The sequence below is a fragment of the Nyctereutes procyonoides genome, unplaced genomic scaffold (genome assembly GCF_905146905.1).
Source record: "Nyctereutes procyonoides isolate TBG_1078 unplaced genomic scaffold, NYPRO_anot_genome, whole genome shotgun sequence".
Lineage (NCBI taxonomy): Eukaryota > Metazoa > Chordata > Mammalia > Carnivora > Canidae > Nyctereutes > Nyctereutes procyonoides.
The window spans coordinates 7,054,552-7,077,550 of record NW_026575035.1 but is presented as its reverse complement, the minus strand read 5'-3'; the positions used below and the strand labels follow the sequence as shown (position 1 = coordinate 7,077,550).

Genomic DNA, 22,999 nt, shown 5'->3' with positions numbered 1-22,999 from the left:
ATCGGGCTCCCGGTGCATGGAGCCTGCTTCTCCCTCTGCCTGTGTCTCTGCCTCTTTCTCTCTCTCTGTAACTATCATAAATAAAAAAAATAAAAAAAAAAACTATAAAAAAAAAGAAATGGTAGTTATGCGAGGTGATGGAGAGGTTAACAAATCCTACTGTGGTAATCATTTTATAATATATATATATATATATATATATATCAAATAATTACATTGCAAACCTTAAATTTATGTTATATGTCAACTGTACCTCAGTAACACTGGAAAAAATTAAATTAAAAAAATAGTTTTTTTTTTTAAGATTATTTATTTATTCATGAGAGACACAGAGAGAGAAAGAGGCGGAGACATAGGCAGAGGGAGAAACAGGCTCCATGCACGGAGCCTGACATGGGACTCAATCCTGGGACTCCAGGATCAGGCCCTGGACTGAAGGCAGATGCTTTAACCGCTGAGCCACTCAAGGATCCCAAAGCAATAGTTCTTTTTCTCCATTATTAGACTCAGCATATTCCAGGTAGGTTATACTATTTCTTAAACTGACTTATGCTCCTCGCAGCTAGAAGAGGTGGGGGTAGATCCTGAGAAGGGTCCCTGATGGGTCTTCTCACAGAGAAGTGTATGGGTACTCCAGCTCTTATTTTGGAGGGTGGACCACCTCTATAGGCTCTAAAATTACAGAGGAGTCAGGGAGAAAAAAATCTCTGGGGTCACCCACCCAGATGTTGCCATCCCGTGTGTCAGAGTCAAGTTGTCCCAATTAGGACACTGACCTTCCCATAAGAGACCTGTCCCAACTGAGCATCCAAGTATCTTTGAAACCCAAGCCTCTTTTTATGCATTTGTTTTAAAATTTTAAGTAATTTCCGCACCCACGGTGGGGTTCAAACTTACAACCAAGAGTCTCATGCTCCATTGACTGAGCCAGCCACATGCCACTCAAGGTTCTTTTAAATGCAGACCAAAGTCTGAGATAAGACCTTCTTTGGCAATCACCGAAGAGGCCCTCTAGTGTTCAGAATCAGTTTTCAATTGTTCTCTGCCCTCAACTTTGCATTATCCCTCTATAGGAAGATGCTATGGACTGAATCATGTATCTGACCCCCTCCTAACTCATACTTTGAAGTCGTACCTCCCATGTGATAGTTGGAGATTGAGCCTTTAGAAGATGATTAGGTCTAGATGAGATAAGGAGAGTGGGGCCCTCATGAAGGAATTCATGCCCTTATAAGAGCAGAGTGCACACACACACTCTCTCTGAGTGCTGTGAATGTTATTGTGGTAGCCACCATCTGTAAGATTTTGTTATGGTGGCCCAAGTAGACTAAAACTAAGATAATACAATTTATTAATAACTAGATAATGTCATTGTCCTTTTTTTTTTAAAGAGTTTATTTATTTATTCATGAGAGACATAGAGAGAGAGGCAGAGACATAGGCAGAGGGAGAAGCAGGCTCCATGCAGGGAGCCCGATGTGGGACTCGATACCGGAACTGCAGGATCACGCCCTGGGCTGAAGGCAGGTGCTCAGCCACTAAGCCACCCAGGCGTCCCTCATTGTCCTTATGTTCATTGTTCCGCTATATTTTTCAAATGCTTGAACTATTGCACTGTCCATGGTGGTCTCCTCCACCACTTACTTGGTGGTTCCACCACTTGTGGAAGTTTTAGCAACTGGGCCACATAACACCTGTGGCAGAGGCTATCAATGCCCCAAACACAATCTGGGACGGGGTCCTCAGTGAGTGAATGGGTCTCAAAACTCCCTCTTAACAACTTTCTTCTTGACCACATTCAGTGCCAACTGTGTGGATTTTGGTGGTGCAGAAAGCAGACACTGGTATTGGGAGGACACAAAGTTTCTTGTGGGTAAGGGTATGTACAATGTTTGTAAAAGATTATAAAGGGATTGGAATAAGGGCACTTGACTGGCTCAGTTGGTAGAGCATGCAACTCAGTCTTGCGGTTGTGAATTCAAGCCCCATGGTGGGTGTAGAATTTACTTAAAAAAGGAGGCAGGGGGAGAAGGATGAGGATGATGATGAGGATGATAATGATTGGGCTATGAAAACCAAACTGTGATGCAGACCTGAAGCCTATGAAGGGAAAGAGGGGAGGAAGCAGGTGTGGATAGGCAGAGCGACAGACTGAGATGTAGATCTGAAAGGTGTCGCTGATCTAACTGGAAGATTAGCAACGATTACCTAGTACAGAAGTCCCACATTCGGTAGCAATGGCCAGGCCATGTTATTGGCAGGGAACTGCTTGGGAAAAGTGTGATTTAGGCTCTAAATGTGAGGCAGATCTTGAAGAGCGACAGTTGGAGGATACCAACCAGCTAACTGCACTGCTTGCAGCTGACCAGCAGTCACGAATAACCAGGTTATTTCGTGAAGGGAGATGGTACAGTCCCACAGCAGCCACACCCACTTTGTGATTGAGAGAGAGAAAGAGAGAGAGATGTATTTTTTTAGACTGGAATGCATACACTTCAACAGATCAGAAATCACAAAGCATTATGCAGAATTCAGTTATTCAAATGGAAACTAGAGAAAAGACCATGTGGAACCAGCATAAGATCACCAAGAATGAGTTCCACCAGAATAACCAGCATCTCCTTTCTTTGATAAACTATATAGAAGTGTGGCCTGAGATCAGTTTGACGTTTGATAGGAAAATAGCAGATAGTAGTTTAAGGGTTTCAGTAACACAGCGCTGCAGACACTAAATAGTATGCTACAGACTCATGTCCTTACTTGCTTTTTTAAACACTGAAAAGGTGTAGAAATGCTTAGAGGTGGTACTGAAGAGGAGGAAGAGAAGATACAGTGCATGATGAATAAAAAAAAAAAAAAAAAAAACAAGACCCAACAGAATGGCAGAAGTAAACAAAGTAAAATATTATGGGAATAAGTTAACATATTATGCATGGGACCCCCCTCTCTCTGCAAAAAAACAAACAAAAAACAACCTTACACAGATACAAGTGAAATATTTTACTTTTACTAATCAAAATCATGGGCCATGGCTGCCAAAAAACTGGTTTCAATCTTAGGCTTTATTTATTTATTAAAAAGATTTTATTCATTAGAGACACACAGAGAGAAAGGCAGAGAGAGAAGCAGGCTCCATACAGGGAGCCTGATGTGGTACTCATCTCGGGACTCCAGGATCATGCCCTGAGCTGGAAGGCAAATGCTCAACTGCTGAGCCACCCAGGCATCCCCAATCTTAGGCTTTATTAAAAGTATCATCTAAACCACTGTTTTCCAAACTCATTCTAAATAGCAAACCCCTTCTCCTAATGCAATTTTATACAGAATTTATATGAAATATATTTGGGTTTGCCCCCTGAAGTCCTCCAAGTAATTCCTAGAGCTCTGAGAAAGAGCTTGAAAACCTGACTTAAACCAGAGAGTAAATTCCATACTCTTTTGTAGATCAAACTATTTGTAGTAAGATTAGTTCTGGTTACCACACTTTAAAGCATCTTTGAAAATCTTGACCCTACAAAATAATAATGAAAGGACTTGAAAATGTATCAGGGTGAGGGTGGGGATCCTGGGTGGCTCAGCTGGCTAAACATCAGGCTCTTTGTTTTGGCTCAGGTCATGATTCCATGGGAAATCACTCAGTGGGGAGTCTACTTTCCTTCTTTCTTTCCCTCTGGCCACCTCCCACTCGTGCCTCTAAAATAAAGGAGTTAAATCTTAAAAAAAAAAAAAGAAGAAGAAGAAGAAGAAGAAGAAGAAGAAGAAGAAGAAGAAGAAGAAGAAGAAGAAGAAGAAGAAAGAAAAGAAAATGTGTCGTGTAAAAAAAAAAAAACAGTGAAGGAGATATCTTCCTGGAAAAAAAAAAAAAGTTCTCAAAAACATCTGAAGTATCTGGAGAAGGGACTAGGACCTACTCCATGTATCTCCAAAAGGTAGAACTAGGGAAAAAAAGAGATTTAAAGTGTGTGACTAGTGTCCCAGAGCTGCTCTAACAAAGTACCACAAAATGAATAGCTTAAAACAACAGTCATTTATTCTCTCACAGTTCTGAAGCAAGAAGTCCAAGACCAGGCATCAGCAGGATCATGCTCTCCTCTCCAAAGGCTCGAGGGAAGAATCTGTCCTTGCCTCCTCCAGCACTGGTGGTTCCCGGCAATTCTTGGTTTCTTGGCTTGTAGATGCATTACGTCATTGTTAACAAGTGCCCGTGTCTCTGTGTCTTCTCCAACTCGTAGGACATCATTCATATTTAATGAAGGTCCAACCTCTTCCAGTATGACCTCACCTTAACTTCGACAATTCCATTTCTAAATATGGTCACATTCAGAGATACTGGGAGTTAGGACTTCAAACTTTATCTTTGGTGGGGGGTGGGGGGGTGGGGGGGGTTGAGACCACACTTTAATCCAGGATAGAGAGTATGTAAGCAGACTTCAGTCTGAAAGAAAGAACTTTCTAGTAAGATTTACTCAGAAGTGCAGTAATGTTCTGAGTTAAATCCAGTGAGTGAAGGTGGTTAGGAGTGATCACTCCAAAGACACTGAGAAATAACTAATTTATTGGTTAGGTTATTAGACTAGAAAATATAAATTCCTTTTTAGATGGTCAATAGGCAATAAGCTCATGAACTAAGTAAAATTTATCACTGTTTCACTATCTTTGCAACCCAAAAACTTCAGCTCACCTCTCCACTAATTGACTACACAAACTACGATACTTGGTGCTAGGAGGTACACACACCCCCTCCCTCAAACCTGACCCCCCTAACCACCAGCTTGTGTTTGGTGAAACTCATCAGCCTCCATTCAGTTGTCTAGGACAGAAATAGGAGGGTCATGTTAAGTATAAGTGTACTTAGAGCATGGATTTTGGTCAGACTCAGGCTTAAATTCCAGCTCCATCACTTTTAGGCTGTAATTTTGGGCAAGTTGATGATGATTAAATTTGCCCATTTTCTTATACTCCACTTTAGGCCACTGCCATTCTTTGTCTTTATTGCTTAAAATCTCCTAATTCTCTTTAATTGAAGTATAATGTTCAGTAACCTATTAATATTCAAACTGTGGAATTTAATGAATTTTGACATACATACGTATCTGTGAAACCAAGATAATCAAGTATTCATCACCTCAAAAAATTTGTTCCCATCACTTCAGACCTTCAGGCAAACATTTCTGATTTTTGGGACTGTAAGTTTGCATTTTCTAGAATTTTAAATAGAACAGCATACTTTTTGTGTGAGCATTTTCACTCAGCATAATAGAAATTTATCGATGTTTCAGTCTTTTTTTTATTGCTGAGTAGTTTTCCAATGTATGGATATCCCACTTTGGCTACCCACTCACCTATTGAGGGACATTTGTGCTGTTTCCAGTTTGGGTATTTTGCAAACTTGATACAAAGTTTTACGTACAAGTCTTTTTGTAAACATACACTTTCTTTTCTCTTGGGTAAACACCTAGGAGTGAAATGACTGATTTGTATAGTAGGGACATGTTTAACGTGAGCCTTGAACTCACGAGCCTGAGATCAAGATCTGAGCTGAGACAGAGTTAGACACTTAACTGAGCCACCCAGGGGCTCTCATGTTTAACTTTTTAAGAACTTCCAAATGGTTAGCCATCAATAGTGTAGGAAAGCTCCCACTACTCAACATCCTTGCCAAAACCTGGTATGGTCAGTGTAGCGAGTGTGCAGTGATTATCTTGTGTTTTTAATCTATATTCTCCTAATGACTGATACTCAGCAGCTTTTCATCTATTTACTTGCCATCTCTGTATTTTCTTCAGTTTACTTCAAGTAAAACAACATTCACAAAATTTGCTCATTTTTAAATTGGGTTTTTTTTGCTTCATGTTATTAGATCTTAAGAGTTAAAAAAAATGTAAGTACAAGTCCTTTATCAGATATATATTTTGCAAATGTGCCATTTTGCTGTTTCAAATTATCTCCTGAAAAGCCTACATTTTGAGTCTAATTTACAACTGTTTTTAGTAATTTGGTTCATAGCTAAGAAATCTTTACCAAACCAATATCTCAGAACTTCTGTTTTCCTGAAAAAGTTTAATTTTACTCTTTAAGTGTAGGATCCATTTTGGGCTAACTTTTGTATAGAAGATTTTTGTTTTTTACAAATAACTTTTCTAATGTTCTAGTACCATTTGTTGAATAGATTATTCTTCCCCCCGTAAGTACCTTGGAATCTTTAAAAAAAAAAAAAAAACAATTTCTGGACTCTCCCTTCTGTTCTACTGGTATGTGTGTCTTTATGCCAATACTTTATAATAAATTCATCATCATTTGTCTGGTACTGATAATGGTCTCATTTTTTCCCCTCCAGCATTTTGACCCTTCCAGCTCAATCTCCAGGACTACAGCCACGGTATTTTTCTTAAGTGCAAATCTGAATCCATCAGTCTCTGTCACCCATAAGATAAAGCCAAAACTCCATTAATTTTGTCTTTCAGATTCTAGCTCTAGTATTATCTCTCAATTTATTTTTAGCACCCCCTCATCCAAATTCAATGCTCCAAATACTGTCCTCTCACCCTGTGCACTTGCTTTGCTGTGTGCTTTATCTCAGATGCCTTCATCTTCACTCTTCCACCTTTCCCTGGCAAATACTCCCCACTTCCCCTGGAATTCTCTCCTGGACTTAGACAGTTTTGACTATTCTCACCTTGATGTTCATTCAGCACTGATTAGGCCATCGCACCAACTGGCACATTATTTTAATTACCCATTTGTTTTCCCTGCCAGATCATAAGTTCCTTGGGATACAGCAGGCACTCAATATTTGAATGAGTATAAAGAGGAGTAAGACAGGTCCTTGTTCTTCAGAAGACCCCAATACGATGTGGTATGCAGAGCAATAAACGTGCTTTCATAACCTGTCACTCCTCACTCCACACCTCCAGTGCTTTCTAGGGATGTTGTTTCAGTGCCTTGCTTCCTAGAAGGGATAACCTTTGGGTATTGGTCACTGTATTGAAATAAATTGCTTATAAGGATAATTTGAGACCAAGGAAGAGAATAGTTTCCTTCACATAACTGTCATCTGTTCCTGGCCACCTCTGAGGACACTGCCAGACACCTCACTTCAATCCAAGTTCAAAGTCTGACATTCCTTGAGCCACTCCAAGATGAAAATCTCAATCAGGATTGTTGCCTCATGTGACCCTTACTCTAGGGATGGAGCTCTGCTGGTTTCTGGCTTTAGTTTTGATGGGTGGGATGCTGGTGTAGTGGTTCAGACTCCTCATCTTGTTTTCTGGGCAACATTCCCTGTGATACTGTCAACACACTGGTAAATGAATGCCCTAAGGATGAAAGGAACATAGTGCTAGGCTCAGCTGTTTAGTAGAAACTGAAAGACCAATTTCAACCTTACTCTCACTCACAAGCCTCTACATCATTGGGCCTTTGGCTGTTGGTCCCCCACTGGCTGACTCTGAACTAGCCACATTATCATCCAGTTTGGCCTTCACACGAAATCTGTCCCAAGGCTTCTGAACTTGGGATCACTGAACTTGCCCAGAATCCATCTTCAATGTTTATAATTTTCAAGCCTTCACAGTTATTCCAAGTCAACTCATTTCCGTGATTACCAAAAATTGCTATTTATCTGTATCTTTTAGGGCTCGCCACTTTTGATGTTGTATTATTTTTCTTTATTACCCCACCTATAACACATGCCCTTTGAAGATATAGGCTTTCTTTTATCTGTCATCCTTCTTAGCATAGAAGGTACTAAGTACTTGTTTAATGTCCGTTTTTAAAGAGTATTAGGTTTAACTTTATGATCTCAGGTCTCCTCAGACATAGCTTAAAACAATTATAGTCTTAATTTGTAAATATATTCAAGGTAACTAATTTACCTTAGAGATAGGGCAAAAGTATGAGAACATTTTTTTTTTTAACAAAAGAATATAACCGGTGAAAAATGGTTAATGGTTTACTTCAAAGCAATTTTTTTTCGAACTCTCCAGGATAGGAAGGGTAGGATGTTCTGTTGTGGCACTTCACACAGATGGTGGTTTAAATGTATGTTTCAAAACTGCTAGCACCTGATTAAGTTTCTTTGGAAAAGTTAGTATAAAAATGCAAGTACAATCAAATTTATTTAACAAACATTTATTAAAAGCTTATAGGATAGGTACTGTGTGCTACATGCTGGGGACACAAACACCATTGAGACATTGTCCTTCCGTTAAAGAATCCAGGATAGAAAACTGGTAAAGGGGTGGGAAGGGAAGGACAAAGATAACCTTGTAACTACTACATCTGAACTGGACTTTTCAGGTAGGAAAGCAGATGATGAACATTCTAGGAATATGGAAGAACATGAGCAAAGCACAAGCAGTCTTATTTTGCTACTATTCACAGAACAAAGTGTGGATGGCTTATGAACAGCCTGGGAACATCAGGATCAGGCAAGGGGACTGGAGGAAAGGAAGAGATTTCAGGTATTTTTTTTAAAGATAGGTTCAATAGAGCTTAATGACAAAAAATGTCAGAGGGGACTAGGAAATAGTGGTAATTCTTCATTTGGATAACTAGGTTGGATATAGAAACACCATTGTGAGAGTAAAGAAAAGAGAAGTATGTTCTTGGGGATGTGAGAGGGGACATAAAAATTTTTAATGTTGTTAGATACCTTTTCTGCAGGACAGAGCCATCCTCATTAGGTTCTTGCCTGAGTTTTATCTACCCACAATAGGTCCTTGAAGGCCAAGTACCTATATGAGAAGACATCTTCTACCTTAGTTTATTTCAACTTTCCTTATTAGAACATTTTCAAATCCACTGAACTAGAAAGAGCAGATGGGTACTTCCACTTACATATTTTGCCTTAAGCAAACATTAAAAAGAAATCTCATAAGCAATTTAAAAGATTTATTGATAGGAGTTCCCAACAGCATAGGTATGGAACCACTGTGGCCTTGGCCCATATTATCCTAGCACAGAAAACCCTTAGTTGCATCATTCAGTTCATCTTTAATTTTGCTGTATGTTAGTGTGAAAGGTACTAAGGAATATAGGGACTTCAACAGAATCACTTATCCACAGTGGCTTAAATCTTCTACAAGAGGTAGAAATTATTTTAGGGATTATAATAAAGGAAGAGAGTGTCACTGAAGTACAAAGGAAGATGGATCTTGCATTTATCTAACCAGCTATTGTTGAGGGTTGCAGAAACAGCAAGTTGAGAAATGGAAGTACAGGTCTCCCAAAGAAGAGTAAGATGCTCCTGGGGCAAGCAGATCTCCAATGAATAGAAAACTTAGAATATCAGCTGAGCATATTAAGTTTCTTCCTGCTATGAATAACAGAGATGCTTATCTCCTTTTCTCTTCTTATAGCCTCAGGAGTCACTCCACTACGTGTAAGTTGATTGATCTGTGTGTATATTCAGGAAAGCATCCCAAAGTTCTCTACAGTAGATCTGCATTTATCATACAACTTAAAGTTCAGCAACACCAGACTCATGGTAACTCTAAGCAGTGCCTGGGTCTCAATTTCCACCTTTTCTGAAAACACCAGTCTTTTAATCAGGACTTCTTTAATTAAAGCATGAAGAATCACTAAAATACACTGGGCTACACTAAGTAAACATGATCAGTTAAATAAATAAAAGCACTTTAGTGACTATCTTCATTCTATTGCAATTATTTTTGGAGTTGGATATTTTACTCTTTCGACAATCCTTTGAAGATCACAATCCTCTGTAAAGAGAAACTAGTACAAAGTAAATTTTACATTATAAACTACAAAGAGATTTAATATCTATCCAATTTAATATTCAAGTCTACATAAAATAAATCAATGACAACCGCTTTATTAAAAGTTACTGAATTCCATAAAGCACACAATGTAATTTATATTCAACTAACAAAAGTTTGATACATGTATTTAAAAATATATAATATATAGATTTGTCTTAACATTTATATTCTATTCAAAAAGCAGTAGCTTTACATATGGTACAACTTGAATTTATAAAATATATATACATCCACCCTATTCAAATCCTCAAGCATGAGCTTCCATTCCTATTAATAAAATGCACAATTTGTATTTCTGAATATTGAGAGAAAAATGGTACCAACTAAAAACAACAAACTCATTTTAACTTGCACAAGGACTTAATTCTTAATACTAGATAACTGATACAATAATCTTCTTGAATAATTATTTTACCCCAGCCTGCCAATCAATTTGCATTTATGTAAATCATCTGTGGTTAACTATGATGAGACTTCCACTTATTTTCATGGTATCTGACAATCTACCACATTCCTTACTCGACTTGTTTCAGGCTTTAAAATTAGAGAGGTGGGGGATCCCTGGGTGGCGCAGCGGTTTAGCGCCTGCCTTTGGCCCAGGGCGCGATCCTGGAGACCCGGGATCGAATCCCACATCAGGCTCCCGGTGCATGGAGCCTGCTTCTCCCTCTGCCTATGTCTCTGCCTCTCTCTCTCTCTCTCTCTCACTGTGTGCCTATCATAAATAAATAAAATAAAAAATTAAAAAAAAATAAAATTAGAGAGGTGGGATTATTCAATCTTTCCATTTAGCTCTAAATTTGACAAGCGATGTCACACCTAACAAGCCAAAGCCCAGAACCATGATTTGCCACTGAGAAAGCAGCTCAGAATTACTGCAGAAGCAAACTTTTCACAAAACCCGGACAATGTATGCATCAAGGAATTGTTTCTCTTTTTCCCTGTCAACTGCACTCAATTTACACAACTGCAGTTCTTTAGGCATGTTAAAATATACCAACTTCTATTCAGGCATTTCTTTCATATATTCATAATGTCTTCAGATATTATATTGTTTTATAAAAACATTTTCATAAAAAAAGACATTCATGTAACTATTCCAGAGATTCATCCATAAATGTAAATCCCAATAACATCTGAGAATTAAAATCACAATTAACACCTCAATTATCAGGACCATAGTCAGAAGCAGAACATCAACTTGAAGGATAAAGATCTAAGTTTGAAGTACATGTTTGGACTCCACGGGCCTCTAATGATAATGATGCATGCAAGCCTGTCTTTAATGCACAGTTTATACTGAGAAAACAAGTCTCTCACTAATTATTATAATTTTTTAAATCAAATCTCAAAAATGGCTTAGAAACTTAAATGGAAAAACACTTTACCAAAACAAGTAATTTAATTCATTTGGGCAATAATTAGGCTTTGGGAGATTCAACATCCAAAAAGTAAAACAAAACTCCCTCGATAATATATGTCATTTTTAAGAACAACTTGGTTAAGAGCTCACTTACCAAGTAGTCAATTATTCAAGAAATTTAGCCACCTCCTGATGAACCAAAATAAGGTTTCAGAAATTCTATGTATTTTATTTGTAGGAAGGAGTCTTTTTCTTTAAGAAAAATTTCAATAATCTTCCTTCTCTGGATTCCCTAACCTCAAGAAAAGGAAAGGGGACGAAAAGGGAGGAAGGCAGGAAAAGGAGAGAGGAAAGCTTAGGAAAACTGAAGACAGACATATTGGACATCTATATGCTAGGCAGGAAGAAAGGAAAATAATAGAACAGACAGACTGCAAAGAGGATTAGGGCCAAAGGGTGCAGATTAAGAGACACCTTCAGAGATCTTAATCATGCAAAGGAATTAGCATAACACAGAATCGTGCAGTAGCTGATTTTGGTCACAGAGAATCCTCAGAAAAGATATGGATAAGCCTCAGTTCTTTTTGAAAAACAATTTATATACACTTAATAAATCCTAACCATTCAGCTAAAATATATACAAAAAACTAAATAAAAGTGAGATCGAGAAATATAAGCAGCAGTAACCATAAAGGCTTAGAACTAGTGACACTGAATTCTTTATTTAAAAAAATTTTGAACACACAGTACCTCCTCTTCTCTTCTATTTTTAGGAAGAAGCTTTAACAAGTTTTAAATATCTCAATTCTCAAAAACAATAGGCTTTTTAAAAAATAAGACTTGATTACCAGAAACAAGTAATATGTGGTTACATACCATTTTCATATCACTACTCATTTCCATTATTTGTCAATTCATCTTTGAGGCGATCTGGAAATAATTAAGCAGTCACTAGATACCTGTTTTGGAATCTGAAGAAATTATTATTCACCACAGGAATCTAATGATATACATTTGCATATATTTAAAATTTCAGAAGGGAAAAACTAATAAACTATCCTAGTTACTTTATGCCAAATATTCATATACGTAGTCAAAACAATAAGGATTAAGATCTTTCTCCAGATGAACTGTATATAAAAGCTATTTTTTAGCATTTTCTTTTGGGGATTAAAAAAAGCTTTATTTCCCTGCTAGCTAAAAGCAGGAATTCATCCACAAGTAAGTCCTTTAGAGATGAATATTAAATTCCTTAAGAGAACAGCCATAAAATTTATTTTAAAAAATTTATCTTAAAAAAACTGAAAACCATTTCGCTCTTTAAAATCGATGGCATTAATACCTATTTGACATAATATAATTTTTTGAAAGGGCACCAAGTTCATGATCGAAGCATGCAAAATAAGGAAATGAATGTATCATTGTCTTAACAGAATTTGGCAAACCAGAAGAATGGCCTCAAAATAAATAAATAAATAAATAAATAGAGTACATATTGTCTAAATATGAAAGTATAATTCTGTAGGCCTATGCAACAGATAGTGCCCCATAGAGCTAGGGAAGAGGGAAGTAGCATAATCCTATGTACATTTTCTTGGTATTCTGGTTGTCCTTCAACAACACACTACAGAGAAATATTCTTTTTATTATTACAAAGCCATTAAATGCCCTCTCTAGAGCAATGACTTAGGTAAACGTCCTATGTCTTTTAATAATGTAACTTACATTTAAAATTAACTTAATTAAATCTAAGTGCAAAGGAGTTTCCAATAATTCCTAAATTCAAGGGAGTAATGTAATGAATAAGGTGTTACCTTATTGCAAATTTTGAGTGGTTGATATTTCTATATTTTAGGATATTTCATCTTATCTTCTTTTAAACGATAAAATGTACTGATATTATTTGGTTTCCTTTACTTTCCTTTACTTCGTTTTATTTTATGGTATCTCTATGTAGAGAAAGAGGTATGTTAAAATACTGCTATTTTTATTTTTAAAAATTCAATTGAGGCTATATGTGACCTATTAATCTATAGGACAGCATTGTTAATCTTTGACCTGGTATATTAATTCCTTTGGTGAATAAATGTCACAGGTCATTGCTTTATAAAAGATTTTTAGTACGAGGACCAGCAGTACAGAGAAAGATCCCCCGCCCCCCACCCTCACCCCTGAAAATGATCAAGTCAATCAGTAGTTTAGAGCAGTTGTGTAAAATATGAAAAATATATAATTTGCCGCTGCAATTTTCATATTAAAAAGCAGTTAAAAACTAAGAGTAGCTCAAAGCATTCCAAAAAACATTTTCTGTCTTGGTTAAACAGGCCAACTGATAAGACTGATAGAGACTACTGTGAGAACTTATATGTATCTAGTCAAGAAAGAACAAAACGTGTTTAATTTTAAAAAAGTGGTATTTGCTAACTATAGTATAAACAGTGTCCACAATTTGGTGGCTGGCCATAGTTTTAATTTTTTTTCAAGTTATTCTACAGCAGACATATTTTTGAAGTCTACCCACCCCTGAGTTCAGCAATTATACTTTTAGAGTGTAAAATTATATGCCCTTAATTAACAACATGTACAAAGCTACAAAATGTCATCTATACAGAGATTAAAAACAATTTTTGAAAATATTCCTTGCCAATTATTGATTGGATGTTTTGCTGGGGTATATACTTCAAATCTTTCAGCCAACTGGCTTTTATTTTTAAGCCCAAATTGATCCATATATTTATTCACTGCAGGATATGTCAAAAAGAGTGCAACAACAGGCAATAGTAAAAATAACATTGTAGTAGAAACAGATTTTTGCATATGTGAAAAGGTAATTTATAAAATACATAATTGCTTTTTAAAAAGAGAACCTAGTTGCAGTATCATTAACTTACATGGTACTGAGAATTGGACGTTTCAACAATTTTTTTCTATAGAAAAATTTTATCTAGCTGTAAGCAAAGTCTTTTAAACAACAAGAAAACAAAACAAATCCCTCCAGGAAAAACTGCACGGTTGTGTGAGACAAATAAGCAAACATACCATTCTATAGTGTACTTTGCCTAAATTTTAAAATAAAAATGTCCACACTCTTTTGTTAAAACATTAAGCCTCTGTCAAAAATGTATTTCTTATTTTAGGGTACAGGATTAAAGGACAAAATGATACTTACAAGTAAAGAAAATTTACAAGAAAAAACTTGACAAAAGCTTTTCAATTGAAGTACTATAACATTCAAACTTGACTTAAAACATAACAAAAGAAACAAAATTGCAAATGAAAATCGTTTATGGATTTTCCAAACATAAATAAAAGAAATAGTGTTTAGGCAGTAGGGCTCATGCTGATGGCTAGCAGGAAGTAACAGAGTGTAATCTACTTGGAAAAATCGTTACTGTACAAACAAGCCCCAGTGAAGGACTGCAGCAATTGCATCATCACTGCCATTGTTCTTACTTCCAAAATCAAGCCTTGATTCAACCATTCATACCCTAGATTATTCATACCTTTACTTCAGAGATTGAGGAACTATATACAACAAATGAATTTATTTTCACCATAGGGATAACAATATTGTACCTCTCTGCCAATGTTACGTGAAAACCTTACATGTCAAAACAATTTGACAGCAGATATAAACAATTCAATAAATACTCAATGATCTTTCATTATAGTCCTTTAAAGACGCATGTTAATTCATGCTGTTAACCTCAGGATCACAGTGCATAGAATCCAAATATAAACAGTTGGGGTGACTTTCAAAGTAATGTTGGATCCCTCACTTTATTTATAATCCCACTATAACCAATAAGCTCATTTCATAGGCCCTATCATGCATTAATTATTGGGTGGCAGGAGTTAATGAAAAATTTTCCTGTTAAACGTCCATTGCCGGCAATGAACGTCCCAAAACCGCCAAGGAAGTCATTGTTATTGCACAATACATGAGGACCTGGAACTTTTCCAAAAGCTTAAAAAAATAAAAATAAAAAATGGAATTATATTGACATTTCCTGACACCTGCATTAATACTGTATGACTAATAAAAGCATGTCAGTTGCCTGGACTGAACCAGCGATCAACATGCGCCCAGAATGCACACGAGTAAAAATGCAGTAAAAGGAAGTAGTCTTCATTGCCTATAGGTCACTTCCAGTCAAAGGTTAAAGTTCAAAGACTGAATGATCAAAGTGCTCATTTTCTCAGTAGGACTATCTTCTGCTAGGAGGATGATAACAGTGGCATCAACAAGTATCATCTTTAAGAAAAGGGAAAAAAAAAGATAATTAAAAAAGTCAAGCATGCATAAGTAAAATCCACAAGTTAGTCTAACATAGAAATAATTTCAAGTAGCAAGAAGAACATGGTTTACATGTCTGACTTGCCTCCCCCAACCCTTGCAAATAAAAAGTCCAGTTTGTTTCAGTTATATACTGACAAACAAATCAAGTTCTATTCTTTAACGGAAATAGTAGTTCACACAAGTCTTAGATGATGCATCAGTATGTCAGTTCTATTTTAAATAATAAATTGATATATGATAGCACATATTCAGGATTTATCAGTCTAAGAGTCTTTTTTGGGCAACAATTTTAAATTGTAATGAGAAAGGAAGTAAATTCCTGACCAACAATGTCATGGTGTTTAACACAGGATAATTCAAGTTGTGTCTTTAGTCTAGAAAGGAATAACTTTACAAATGAAGTATCATTGCCAAATCAATTAATACATTTCTCTTAAGAAAATACATTTAAAAAATACACTTTTCAGCAAGTATAGATACATATACAAATGAGGTCATTTTAAAAAAATCCCACAGGTTTAGAAATGCCTTCTGGTAGCCTCAAACACATTATGTAAGACATATAATTGTGGGGTTCATAATGTATTTTACAAAATTATTTCACAAGACATATCTGAAGGATTTGAAGTCTAGTTACTGTTTAGAAAACTTTAGAAAGAAGCAAGACTATTGGCAACTACCCAAGACTTGTGAAAGCTCTCATGAGAGCATTTCTGAAAAACTGGTCAAACTACAAACTACGTTAGGATCTATGTTAAGATCGATACACTGCTAATAAAAGTCCTCATTCCCAATGACTCAATGAAAGCTAAAAACCTCTATGTCTGATTTCTATGCTGGGCAAACTCATATAGAATATCCCATCACCCTGTACTTTAAGGGAAATTTAAAGGGTGAAATATACTAGATTTTTAAAATAAATCTTACCTAAATCATTAGAAATCTTTAAAGAAAGAATATCTTTAAGAAAATAAGTGGATAGTTTGCAGCTTCTAAGTGTCACATGAAAGTATCTGTTTCTTAAAATACTGTGAAACTTAAAGAGGAGATATGGATGTCATGAATACAGAACAAACCTAAGAATGTAAAGAGGTCCCTTAAAACATCTCTTCCAACAGAGTAATTTATAACACTAGGGTCCTTGAAAAAACTAAAACTAATCACACTTACATCTCTAATCTAAGAGATGGCACTAAATTCTACCTAACAGGTCAAATTGTAAGTATCTTACCACATGGCAATCTCTACAACAAGAAAAGTGAGACAAAATTCATCTTGAACATTATGTACCTAATGTTCATAATAATAAGCTCTTATCCCCATAGACATACCGTCTTTGATAGGCAATAACAAATCTATCTCCATCAGGTTATCCATTCTGGAAGTTTTCAATACAGTAGGCTGTTGGAGAATATGCTCCAACCCACCAAAAAATGGTTAAGAAATCCAAAAAAAGCTATTCTCCCTAGCCCAAGCCCTACCTTGGATTAGAGGTTAAAAAAAAAATTAAGATTAATACTAAACTCTCTGCCTTGAATACTCTAGCGAAATAAGCTTACTAATCAATAAGTTTTGAAAATGGAGTTCAATTATCTCTTATAGCTGGACTCACAGGGACACATGGACTTTCAACATTACAAATCCATCATGGCTGTAAGTAATCAAAGAATCTATGAGCAAATACTTAAGTATGGAAACAAGTATGAGCTAATGCCACGGCTAACTTTTCCCCAAATAAAAAAGCCATCACCAAGAAGCAAAAAAATCATTTGTTAAATACTAAGATAATTTACAAAAAAAGAGGTTTTAGAATAAACTCATCATGGATCAAAAGACAAATGTAAGTCTACAAAACGTGATCAAAGAACAAAATCTATCTAGCCTCTTGGCTAAAGTATTTGTAGTAAGATGAAGGTCTGAAAAAAGAAATCAGATAAACAATTTAATTTTTTTTTTCTGGAACTGTAGAAGCCCTTATTGAAAGTATACCCTCAAATATAATATACAATAACCAGTTATAAAGATGACATCTACTATGACTAACTTCAATGGGCTTTTAGGAAGTTAAGAGAGAGAATTATATTAAAAGAAGGCCATACAGTTTTCCCCAGAGTATCAGAACCAGCACATTTTAATGGACACCACAACCATCACATTATATTGGAAATCATCTCCTTAGATATTTCCAGGGACAAAAGTCTAGAAGAAAAGGAACCCAGTAATAAGTCAGTAATAATAAAGTGGGGAAAAAGGAATCCAGTAATAAGTCAGTAGATACGAAGGTGGGATCCTACTTCCAAGAAAGACAAAAATAAATCTTTACATGTAGGTTTGTCTCTCAACAGTTTAGGGGATTAAAGTTGTCTTGATTAACCAATTCAAGAAAGATTTCAAAGACAAGAGAATTGTTATCTAGGAGGAAATAAAGGGGAAAAAAACTGCTAAAATGGGTAAAAATTTGGACTTAGGAATTTAGAAAGTAATTCTGTAATCCTAAAAGGTAGTGGAAATATAAAAAGGTTCACAACTAATGGAGGTAATTCTACGGACAGCTATAGGGCAGGAAGAAAAAGTTTGTTAATACTAGTCTGAGATGATTTTATGTTCCTATCACCTTGTAATCCTTAGAATTCTACAGGAAATGTCCCAGCTGAATGGAACCAGAATGCAGTCTATAGTTTCCAAAAAAAAGATATTCCTCTACTCCTCCCCAAATTTATAAACTCAGTTCCTACCCATAACATCTAAACATATGCCATTCTATTTCCTGTAAGCCTAGTTTTCTGAAGCGAATACTCAATTACAGTCTTAAGCTCTACTGCTCAATTCTCTATCACCTTAAGGAAAATGCTTCAGGAACCAGGTCAGTACAGCTCTCTATGGAAAGCAATCATTTATGAAACTAAGTTGTATATGTTCAATTTGGAGCCTGGAAATAGATGGATCATATTTAATGGATTCTATTAGCTATCTTATTGAAATATTTTTATGATCTCATAAAATATACCTTTTATCTTTTTCAAGAATTATGGCTATTTTATGATTTTGAACTTTGAGGCTCATTCATTCATTTGTGCACTAAACTGTATACACTTCTTTTCTAAGGAACAGTTCTAGCCCTGAATTCCTCAGCTCCTTGTATGCTGAAATGAGCTGTGTATTCAAATACCTATTTGGGTTATTTTCCCTTATTTTTTTTAATCCTATTCTGTTTAATTGGTTTTTTAAAACATATAGACCTCTGCCCTAAGTTTGCAACACAGAGTATTTGTATTCCAATGCAGATATGGACCATAATCCTTTAGTGAACAGAAACTATAAAAGAATTCTGGGAGACAGGTTAAGAGTAAACTTCAAGTAAGTAACAATACGGAATATGTGTTCACATATCAATAATTTTTTATACTTTAATAGGAGCTAGAGAAGAATCCCAAAAGAAATGCATATTGAAATGCACAAGGAATGATATCACAAAGAAGGTTAACAGTAGGGTAGCAATAACTGGCCTACATTTTCAAGATATACTAACAATGTGGAAGATCCACAAATTTAAGTTGAAAGAGGGGTTTTTTTCAGGAACTTAACACTGGTATTTGAGAGCTCAATTTTGGTGTATCAGTAGAATCCTATTCTTCTAAAACCAGGAGATTACGGTTTTTCATTAACAGTGCATCCATCTTGCATCCAGGAAGCCCCCTCTGAAGTACACAGGTATTATGGATCTAAACTCAAACCTCTCTTGCCTCTTTGATTACAAATACTGACACTCTGACTCACCCTGACCCAACTATGTTGGTCAGCACCACAGAGGACTATGAAGCTTGTACCTGAGGCTTACAATTGTGCTTGGCTTCTAAAAACTGAAATCTTGATTCAGTGAGTTATTCCAATTCTAAGCAAATCTTTGTTCAGTCTCTGATCTTTTTGTTTAGGTTTGCAGGTCACATTTGGGACTCTGATTTGACCTTATAATCCTTCCAGAATTAGATAATACTAAGAAATAACAAAAGTCCATATTTCTTGGTAATTTGGTGTTAAAAGGAGAACATGATCAATGAAGATCTTTTAGAACTAAAGCAGCTAAACAAAAAAACAAGCTGACATCTGAGCTATTTTCACATTGTTTATAACTCACTCTGAAATGTATAAAGGCAAAGACAATATATGCTATAGAGCTAAAATGCTTTAGTTTTTTAAAGGTGAAGGAAGGATTGTCTAAACCCACCCACCTTTATGAAAGAACAGTTGCTCTATCATCTCAAAGTATAACTAGTATTACCTGTCCTTGATTTCATATAAGGGTCACTCATGGAGCAAACTGTTGATTCAAAGGGAGATTCTGGGAAGGAAATGATTCAGATATGCAGGGTTCAAGCATGAGTAGAAAACAGACTGAGATACGAATAATCACTGAGCATGTTTTAAACAGAATTATCTGTAAATGAAAAAAATTATCTGTACCTAGGACCAGAACCTGAGCTAAAATAGTTATTATTTAGTTGAAATAGAATCTGGTCCTTTTAAAATGGCTAATTTGTATTTGGGGGTAGAAGGGAAGGGAGACACTTTTAATCTGTTTATTAGTAAATGAATTCCTACATAAACCCAGGACTAGTATACATTAAGAGGCTAATTTAATTTGAGAAACCTCTCTTTTCTTTGTATTTCTTGGTTAAGCTGGAGAATTTAATAGTTTAAACTATTAAAAGACTTTTCTATTTTAGTCATGAAAGTATACATTTCTTGGTTTAACAGAAAAAATTACTATGAAAAATAACTGCTACAATGAAGTGTATTTTATTTTAAAGAATTTATTTTATATTTCTAGTTTCACTATGTGACCTTTCTCTCTTTCTTATTCTAAAACACATAATGTGAGATTCTGGGAATATTCTTAGATAAATGACTTCTCATAAGGCAGCATTAGAAGGCCTGAAAGATTGTAATCTTTCTGAAATTTCCCTACCAGGGAAGAAGGAAGGGAAAAAAATAGGAACACACTGTCTAACATTGAAGCAGCACAGAATAGCAAAGATTATACTTTCAAAATATATGTATTTTTAAAAATTCATTACTCTAAGGAAATTTCTTCTCAGTTTTAATAGAAAACTCAAGTGGTTTAAAAACACTGTGGAGAAGGCAATGGGGGATTTTTCTATTATTAGTGAAGTTCAGGTTGAAATAGAATGACTAGGCTTGTCAATATTCTTGATTGACTAATCTTACTTTCTATGCTAAGACAAATGGGTCTGTGACATTCAAAATTTTGTTTGTTTCTTTGCCTGTTTTTTTTGGAAGGCCTCCTTGTAAAGGCGCAGAGAGAAGAGGCAGTTTGGTTTTTGGTCCTCAACGGCAAGAAGATGAAAAAGAATGAGAAGTCAGTAATGTAAACTGAAGTAAAGGGCTGTTTACTTAAAGTAGGGTCTTGTTAAATGCTTTATTTTTTATTTTTTGTTGTTTTTTGTTAAATGCTTTAGCAGACCTTCAGTGCTCAGAATTACTTAAGTCTGATTACTCATTTCATATGGAAACTTGTCCTTTTAAGATTTTATTTATTTATTCATGAGAGACAGAGAGAGAGACAAAGAGCGAGGCAGAGACACAGGCAGAGAGAGAAGCAGGCACCATGCAGGGAGCCCAATGTGGGACTCGATCCTGGAGACCCAGGATCACGCCCTGGGCTGAAGGCAGCGCTAAACCGCTGAGCCACCCGGGCTGCCTAAAACTTGTCCTTTTGTATCTCAGAATCCCTAAAACAGTAGTTCTCAAGTGACAAGCTGTATCAGAATTATCTGGGGATCTCTTAAAAACTAAAGCAAAATCAACATTCTAGGCATGGTAATAAGGTTTAGTAGATTCCTTAAAACAGAAAGTAATCAGCAAGATTTTGGTGAAAGAATTCCCAATAGGGTGTGTGTGGGAAAGGGTTTGTTGAGGAAGGGTGCTTTTGTGTGTGCCTGTGCAAGACTGATTTCAGGAAAATAGCATATGGAGGATAAGAAATAGAGTACATTATAATGCCCCACTGAACATTCCATGTATAAAAACACTTCTTGTTTTTTTTTAAGATTGATTGATTGATTGATTGATTTATTCAGAGAGAGAGAGAGAGAGAGAGAGGCAGAGACACAGGCAGAAGGAGAAGCAGGCTCCATGCAGGGAGCCCGACGTGGGACTCGATCCCAGGTCTCCAGGCGGCGCTAAACAGCTGTGCCACCGGGGCTGCCCAAAACACTTCTTGTTTTAAAGATGATTCTCTTAGGATGGATTACTCTCAAGTTTGGTAACAGACAAAAAGCTTGATCTTAAACTTTAAGCTTGTTAAATATTGCTGAACTTGCTATACCATCAGTAAATATAAAGTACTATTCTACCCTTTACTCTTTTCAGCACTGCATTCATTTTAGTCAACTCTGCCAATTTAACAATAGTTTCAAAATATTAAATCTGTAATTATTTTATTGCAAACTTCTGGCCTATGTTTTTAATTAAGTGTATTTCTTATGTTAAACAATTTTCATAAATGGTCTTTATTTTTAATAAAGCTATAATTGTTCACATTTTTAAACCTTATGTTGACTGTGCTTTGAGGTTTTTCTGAAAGGTTTAAATTTTCATAAGACTATTTATTTAAGGGACGCCTGGGTAGCTTAGTGGCTGAGCATTTGCCTTTGGCTCAGGGCGTGATCCTGGTCCGGGGATCGAGTCTCACGTCGGGCTCCCTGCAAGGAGCCTGCTTCTCCCTCTGTCTTTGTCTCCTGCCTCTCTTTATTTATTTTTTTAAGATTTTATTTATTCATGAAAGACACAGAGAGAAAGGAAGAGACACAGACAGAGGGAGAAGCAGGCTCCTTGCAGGGAGCCCGACGTGAGACTCGATCCCCGGACCAGGATCACGCCCTGAGCCAAAGGCAAATGCTCAGCCACTAAGCTACCCAGGCGTCCCTTCATAAAACTATTTAACGTCTTTGTGATTCTTTTTAACTTCAGAAATCTTTCCTTCCTACAGAGTTGATAATTAAATTTAGAAAAAATAAAATTTCTCTTGTTGTTTTATTTTATTCTATTTTTAAAGATTTATTTATTCATGAGAGACACACGGGGGGGAGGGGCGGGGCAGAGACATAGACAGAGGGAGAAGCAGGCTCCATGCAGGGAGTCCAATATGGGACTTGATCCAGGGACTCCAGGATCACGTCCTGGGCTGAAGGGAGGCACCCAACCATTGAGCCACCCAGACGTCCCTCTCTTGTTTTAAAAAAATATTTAATTCAATCCATAGGAAATACTTTATATATGAAGTAAAAACGTGAATTTTTCTCTCCCAAAATGACTACCAACTCTTTAATAAGATTACTTACTAAATATTTTTTCTCATTGGTTTTGACATCCAATTTACTATATATTACAATCTTATATATAAAAAGGCCTAGGAAAGAGTAATTCTCTTTTGATGTCTATTCCTGCATTAATATGTTTTGGTATCTGGTAGACCAATTCTCCTTCATTATCCTTTAGTTCAAAATACAGACTGCTCCTCTCACCTATTATTTT

General features: G+C 36.0%; 1 protein-coding gene across 3 annotated transcripts in view; it reads right to left on the bottom strand.

Moving 5' to 3' along the window:
* Nucleotides 1-22,999, bottom strand: part of UBE2W (ubiquitin conjugating enzyme E2 W) — a 107,129-nt gene that overhangs the window by 20,512 nt on the left and 63,618 nt on the right. The window contains exon 6 of one of the 3 annotated variants that reach the window (XM_055318280.1): nt 4,004-4,304. The exons of 1 other annotated variant lie outside the window; for it this stretch is intronic. In XM_055318280.1, coding sequence (XP_055174255.1) covers nt 4,279-4,304 — 26 coding nt within the window. In that variant the 3' untranslated portion in view covers nt 4,004-4,278. Of the gene's footprint in view, nt 1-4,003; nt 4,305-8,134; nt 15,401-22,999 lie in introns of those variants that run through there. One more of the 3 variants, XM_055318281.1, reaches the window with a different exon arrangement.